The sequence below is a fragment of the Gossypium hirsutum genome, chromosome D06, assembly GCF_007990345.1.
Source record: "Gossypium hirsutum isolate 1008001.06 chromosome D06, Gossypium_hirsutum_v2.1, whole genome shotgun sequence".
NCBI lineage: Eukaryota > Viridiplantae > Streptophyta > Magnoliopsida > Malvales > Malvaceae > Gossypium > Gossypium hirsutum.
In genome coordinates, this window is record NC_053442.1 from 59,334,979 (window position 1) to 59,342,614 (window position 7,636).

Genomic DNA, 7,636 nt, shown 5'->3' on the forward strand with positions numbered 1-7,636 from the left:
AAACAATGAGTTTATCATCTAACTAATTTGGAAAAAGAAATTAAAAGGAATTATAAGAAAATTTGTTGATCTAGAAAGAGAAAAAATAAACTCCTTGTGAAGCAAGCATTGAAGACATAATTCAGTTTTAATGGGCTAGTGGGTGCAACAACTCTGTTGCAGGTTTGAACTTAGTGAAAAGATCACCATTTTAGCCCAATCAAAACCTAATCTGACAACCTCTAAACAACTACTCTAATCTTTCCTATAAAATCCCTTTTCTTTATCTCTGTCTCATATCACTCCTCAGACCAATAAGCAAAGCTTTTTGCTATTAAGCTTTGATTAGATGGGGGTTTTCAACAAGTTTTCCTTCATTTTCCTTGTCATTTTCCTTTCATTGTCTGCAAATGCTGAAGTTCAACGACATCGATTTGTTGTATGTTCTTTTACTTCTTTCTTTTGATATATATATATATCTTTCTGATAAATTGGTTGTCATTGGACATTTAAATAAAAAACTTGATGTTGGTTGGTGAATGAAACAGATTCAAGCAACAAAAGTGAAGAGGCTGTGCAAGACTCACAACACCATCACTGTTAATGGCATGTTTCCTGGACCTACCTTGGAGATCAAGAATGGCGACACCCTTGAAGTTCAAGTTGTCAACAAAGCCCGATATAATGTCACCATCCACTGGTAATTTAATAACTGCAAATTCGTTCATGCATGCATGCCATGCACGCATGTCATCAGCTTCATTCATTTCTAGTTGCCATTTGCACGTTTGAATTACCCTAACCACTTTGATATACAGGCATGGTGTGCGGCAAATGAGAACCGGATGGGCAGATGGACCGGAATTCGTGACTCAGTGTCCGATTAGACCGGGAGGAAGTTACACTTACAGATTTACAGTTCAAGGACAAGAAGGAACATTGTGGTGGCATGCTCACAGTTCATGGCTTAGAGCCACTGTTTATGGAGCTCTCATCATCCGTCCCAGAGAAGGAAAATCCTACCCTTTCCCTAAGCCGAAACGCGAAACACCGATTCTTCTCGGTAAAGATTCCTTTTCGGTTACGAGTACAAATGATTGTGATGATCAGAATGAAATGTTATGCTGATGAATATGATTATGATTAGGTGAATGGTGGGATGCAAATCCCATTGATGTGGTGAGGGAAGCAACAAGAACAGGGGCAGCTCCAAATGTCTCTGATGCATATACCATCAATGCTCAACCTGGTGATCTCTACAAATGCTCCTCCAAAGGTAATTTGATCCGAACCAATTGAATTCGAACCGCACATTCGGGTGACAGCCGATGTTATTAACTAATGTTTTCTTTTTTGCAGAGACTACAGTAGTTTCCGTCGACTCCGGGGAGACGAATCTCCTCAGAGTGATCAATGCCGCCTTGAACCAGCCGCTTTTCTTCAAAGTAGCCAACCATAAGCTCACTGTTGTTGGAGCTGATGCTTCCTATACCAAACCCTTCACCACTTCCGTGCTCATGTTAGGCCCCGGCCAAACCACTGATGTTCTTATCCGAGGTGATCAGCCACCATCTCGATATTACATGGCAGCTCGAGCCTACCAAAGCGCGCAAAACGCACCATTTGACAACACGACCACCACCGCCATTCTCGAATACAAGTCTGCCTCTTGTGCTGCCAAAAAATGCAATGCACCCACTCCAATCATGCCTTCTTTACCAGCCTACAACGACACCAACACTGTCACCGCCTTCAGCCAAAGCTTTAGAAGTCGAGAAAAGGCCGAAGTCCCAACCGATATAGATGAAAGCCTGTTCTTCACAATCGGCCTGGGACTCAACAACTGCCCACCCAATTTCCGAAAACGTCGTTGCCAAGGACCCAATGGTACACGTTTCACAGCGAGCATGAACAACGTCTCATTCGTGCTCCCGCGCAACTTCTCTCTGTTGCAAGCTCACCAACAAGGAATTCCAGGCGTTTTCACCACAGATTTCCCAGCAAACCCTCCATTGAAATTTGACTACACCGGAAACGTGAGCCGATCGCTCTTTCAACCTGTTCCGGGAACCAAGTTGTACAAATTGAAGTATGGTTCAAGGGTACAAATTGTGCTCCAAGACACAAGCATAGTGACACCTGAGAATCATCCAATTCATCTTCATGGATACGATTTCTATATCATTGCAGAAGGTTTTGGGAACTTCGATCCTAAAAGGGATACTTCTAAATTCAACCTTGTTGATCCACCCATGAGGAACACTGTTGGAGTGCCTGTGAATGGATGGGCAGTCATTAGATTCGTCGCTGATAATCCTGGTAAACACTCTTCTTCATCATTTCAATTACTGCTACTTCTTCTTTTATGAAATAACCATTCATTTTGATTTTTGTTAATAGGAGTGTGGATCCTGCACTGTCATCTGGATGTTCATATCAGTTGGGGTTTGGCAATGGCTTTCCTTGTCGACAATGGAGTTGGTGAATTGCAGACCATCCAACCGCCGCCGCCAGATTTGCCCATATGTTAAGGGAATTCATCAGCTATCACGCCGTAATCAATGAAATTCATAAGCCCAATATCAAGGGTGATTCCGTTACCATTTTTTTGTTATTAGTATTTTTCTTAATCATTTTCATAGTATTGTAGCATACCAATTCTTCCCTGAATTTGGGAAACTAGTTTAATCCTCTGTTTCATTGGATAGCTTTGTTGTATTCTTTTCATTACAGAGAAACTTCTAATCATAAATTCCGAATCTTTAATTTTCATTTTAATTTTTAATTATCCCTTACGGGTTAAAGAAAATATCCTACCTTAATTAACAAATTCAGTTGCGTAATTCATTGAAATTAGATCATCCATTCTCATAGCCTAACCCAAATTTCCTCTTAATCTATGTTCTAATTATTAAAATAAAAAGACAATTACTTGTCAATTTACTCTAATAAATTATATATCATTTTAAATACTAAACAAGTAATATTTTTTAGAACAACACTAAGAATAATACTAAAAGGCGATTCTATCTATCTCGTAAAATAAAAGATAAGCAAATATGATCGAGTAGGAAACGATTGAAAAACGCTTTTACATCTCACAATTCTATAAAACAAAGCTTTTGTCTATGTCTTTGGCTAGGAAAATAAATTTAGTTACTCGTAATTAAAGAGATGTGCCGTAGATTTTATTGTAAACTTAGGAAAAGAAAATAATATTCAGGTTAAGTTTTTGTTAATGAAAAAAATAATCTTTTATATGAGAAGGCTTGTATTCCAACCAATCCTTTACAGTGATAATACAAAATAAAAATATTTAACATAACGAAAATCCTAACAATAACAAATAACATCCATCATATATTAATAATATCGCTTAACAAAAAATTCCTAATACAAAATAACCATAAATCTTAAAGTCATATTAATCTAGAAGTCCTTTCAAAATTGCGCCACACACCAATCAAACATACGCACTAGACAAAAATAATAATAAAATAAAACCAAAACATCACCAGAAAACAAGACTCCTCCCAATGACTCCTAGATTCACCATTTACAATTACAACTTATATCTCCTCCTTTTTCGGACCAAAATTGAAAGGAAGGGCGTCAGCTTTAAAGCTAACTACACGACCGCTTATCATGTAAGCTACCTTTGCATCAAGAGGTTAAACCAATTTTGCTTGCTTGGCAATAGTTGTACCCTGAGTTGGAACTGGAGGAACATTTGCTTCTATTATGAACAAGATTCAGATCTTTCCTCTTCTTCATCAGCCTCAGACTCTCTGATGTAACATATTTTCCTTTAGTCCATTTGCTTTAATACTTCAACTCAAATTGCTAAGGTTTAGGTACATCATCCTTAGTCGGAGGAACTTACTTCATTCGTAACAAGATTTGAGAGATCAATGCAAGGAACGAAAACATGTGTTGCTTGTTCTTCACTTTTGTATGTTTGAAAATCTCATCATATATTAATTTTCCTAAATCAAGAGGAATAAAGGATGTTACCTTATAAAAAACCAAAGCCATCTTCTTGTTGACACACATGCTCCCTTTGATGGCAATCAGTTCCTAATGGCAAAAGCCTAAAGTGCAACATATGTAGGTTGTAATTCATATGCCTAGAAATGTTGTCCCTCTAACCACATTTTCTTACAACCCTTAGTCAAAGATTGTGATAGGTGCTTAAGGTAAGATGTTTTAGTCTCATTCTTAATGCATTTTTGGGTGATTATTCGATGTTCATGGTGAATTTTATGCTCATAATCCTTTAAATTCATGTTTTTATACTTAGGAGAGCACTTGGGAGCAAAATGAGCGAAAACGAGTGAAAACCGAAAAATTAGAGCAAGGTACAGGGGCCACATGAGTTGGACCATTCCACATAGCTTGAACACGCGGCCGTGTGAGCCACACGGGCTGCCACACGGCCATGTGGCAGGCCGTGTTGGTTTCTCGATTTGCACTCTAAACATACAGAAAAACACAATTTTTAGGTTTTTCGGGCATTCTAAGACCTATATATGACAAAAATAATAATATAGGAGTGAGCCGTTATAGAATACTCAAGAAAACAACTCGAAAAACACCATTGAAGCGGATTTTGAAGTAGATTTCCGTCACGATTGAAGAGTCCCAGTTGATTTTTTAGGAGATTCTAATGAGTTTCTTTATTTCTTTCGAATATACTATCTTTGAGAGTTTTTATTTGCAAGCATGAACTAATTTTCTAAGTACTTAGGGGAGATGAACCCTATGATGAATTCTTTCTTTTGATTTTTATTTTACGCAATAAAGACTTAGATCTTGTTCTCAATTATGTGTGCTTAATTATTGGTTTGATATTTCTAGATTATTGATCCATGTTTGACGTGGTTAAATTAGAGGAGGAATAGAGTTTGTTTAAGAGTAAATATAGCGTAATTGAGTGGAGTTGCATGCAATCCTAGAAATAAGATGACATAAATCTACCGAATTAGGGTCAAATCTAATAAGGGAATCCATAGATCGAGTTAATGCGATAATAGATGTTTTAATTAGAAAGAAATTTCAATTAATCAACCTAGAATCATTTTTTCTTATTATTGAAGAGAGATATTAGTATTATTTAGGGATTTCTATGGATCAAGATACTAAGTGAGTAAATTGCGTAACTTAGATTGATGATGACAGATGAAATCTAGGTGAATTATTTCTTAGGTATTGTTTCGCTTCTTGGTTGTTTGCTCGATTATTTTCCTGATTTGTTCATTGTCGCGTTCATAGTTAATTAATTTAGTTAATTTTATTTTTAATCAATCACTCAAATTTATAGGTTAAATAATAACAAGATAGTAATTACTAGTACTTTTAGTCTTTGTGGGAACGATATCTTTGGTCACCGTAACTATACTATTAATTGATAGGTGCATTTGCATTAGTCAGATTTTTAGTTGGTTTCGTGGGCATCAAGTTTTTGGCGCCATTGCCGGGGACTAAAATATTAGGAAAACTTTATTTCTATTACTATAGCCATTTTTTTAATTTTTGTTTTAATATTTTTGTCTTAAAATTAATTTTTACATTCTAATTTTTTTCGTTTGTTTGATTTTGACAGGTTTTTTTGGTTTATGACTAGAGGAAACCCTTTGGACCATTATTTTTTATAGTGAAATTGAAAAGACTGATGATCTGCCATAAATGATACTATTTTTTACATCCCTTTTTACACATAATTATAGCTTTTTAATAGTAAATCAAAACATTTTAGTATATATTTAGGTTGTCATACATAAAGTAGTAATTTCTGCTTTCTAGTAGTTTTATTACATTTTATATATCTAAATAAGGTTACATGGTCTTGTAGGTCATGTCGAGAGCTAAAGATGCTTATTTGGGCCAAAGCTGATGCCTATGTCTTGACACCAAGATACTAATGTCTTAACGTCGAAGAAAAAAGCTAAAAACAAGTCTTGGAGCAAAACTGCCTTCGATGTCGCAAAACCGACCTTCGTTGTCGCGACATCAGACTCTGATGTTGCAACACTGCAGGTCTGTATTGCAACCAACCCCTTGTGCAACCAAAAAACTCCTGCACATTTTAATTACTTTTTTTACGGAAATTAGATGTATTTGTCCCAATTGAACTCTAAGGACTTCAAGGATAATTTTGGCACTTTAATATTTCGAGTTTAGCCTATACAAATGCCATTGTAATAAGTTTAAGTAGACAATTTTTAGGGTTTAGATTCTTAGTTTTTTCTTTCATTCTTAGTTTCTACTTAGGTTTTTTTTATGTTCTTGCAATCGGAAAATCCTATTCCAAAGTGAGACTTTCACGAGGGGAGATTGTTCGAAAACCACAATTTCATCAATGAATCCATGATCATCTCTTTTCCTTAGTCTATTCTTTATATTTCTTTCTTTAACATTGTTAGATGAATGTTTGTGTAAACATTAGAATCAATTTGTGCTTTCTACATATTTTGCATGTTTCAATTCTTTAACTTAATTAATTGCTTGAATGATAGAGTTTCTTAGCGGGTCAGCTGTTTGGGAAAGGAAGAACGTGAAACAAACCCTAGGCTGACAACCATAGGAATTCATTTAGGTCGAAATTAGCCTAAAATTTGTATGGCCTATCCATGTACACCTTAACCCCGAACCATTCTGGACTGTGAGGTTAGAAGATAAGTAGTTCTTGCTGACTCTTTATTGTAGTGGAAGATCAGAAGATCTTGCAAGGGTATCGACTAGTTGATTGATTACAACTCTACTTCAATAATTAATTAGGTAAAACAATTGAATCTAGGCTAAAAGGAACTCGCGTAATCAAAATAAGGAATAGAAAAAGCCGATATAGGAACCTAGGAGTAGATCTAGGTTTAGTTAGAATTATTTAGTGCCTTATTATTATTATATTGCTTCTTGATTAACACTATTAATTTGTGACTTGAGTAGATTAGTAATGATTTCTCGTAATTGGCTTAATAACACTTTTCCCCACACTGCAATCCCTTGGGTACAATGCTCGGAATACTTACCAAGTGTTTCATTGTAAACAAACTATATTACAACCTGACCCGTATACTTGCAAACACTGCCTCAAATCTATATCTTTAGTTGCAGTATTCGAACTCTGGACGTTAGTACGTTCGGAGGCGGTCAACTACTCGTATAAATTAAAGAGAAGTTAGAGAAGCAAGGTAAGGTCAGCAAATTTTAATAGACGATCAAGAGAAAAAGAACATTATTGTGTAGATGGATGATAATCAAAATAATCAGCAGCCTCTTACACGTCCTGCTCCTTGGACTATGTATGATTGCTAAGCCTACTCTGATTGGGACTGAATCGAGTATTGTTAGTTTGACAGTTGCAGCGAATAATTTTGAGATAAAGCCGGATATAATTTAGATGGTGCAATAATATGTTTAGTTTGATGGGTTGCAAGATGAAGATCCGAATGCTCATTTGGCTAACTTGCTAGAGATTTGCAACACTTTCAATATCAATGGTGTTACTGATGATGGCATACGCTTACAATTGTTCCCATTTTCTTTAAGGAGCAAGGCAAAACAATGGTTGAATTCATTTCCACTGGGTTCTATCATGACTTGGGATCAAATGACTCAGAAGTTTTTATTGAAATATTTTCCACTGGACAAAACAACT

At 35.9% G+C, this 7,636-nt stretch overlaps 1 protein-coding gene across 1 annotated transcript; it reads left to right on the forward strand.

The window, feature by feature from the left end:
- Positions 1–228: 228 nt before the first annotated feature.
- Positions 229–2,751, forward strand: LOC107900544 (laccase-5). The gene is made up of 6 exons (XM_016826170.2): positions 229–418; positions 528–679; positions 798–1,042; positions 1,127–1,255; positions 1,339–2,298; positions 2,380–2,751. Exons 1-6 carry the CDS (start codon positions 329–331, stop codon positions 2,508–2,510), a joined length of 1,707 nt encoding a protein of 568 aa, XP_016681659.1. The 5' UTR covers positions 229–328; the 3' UTR covers positions 2,511–2,751.
- The last annotated feature ends 4,885 nt before the right edge of the window (positions 2,752–7,636 follow it).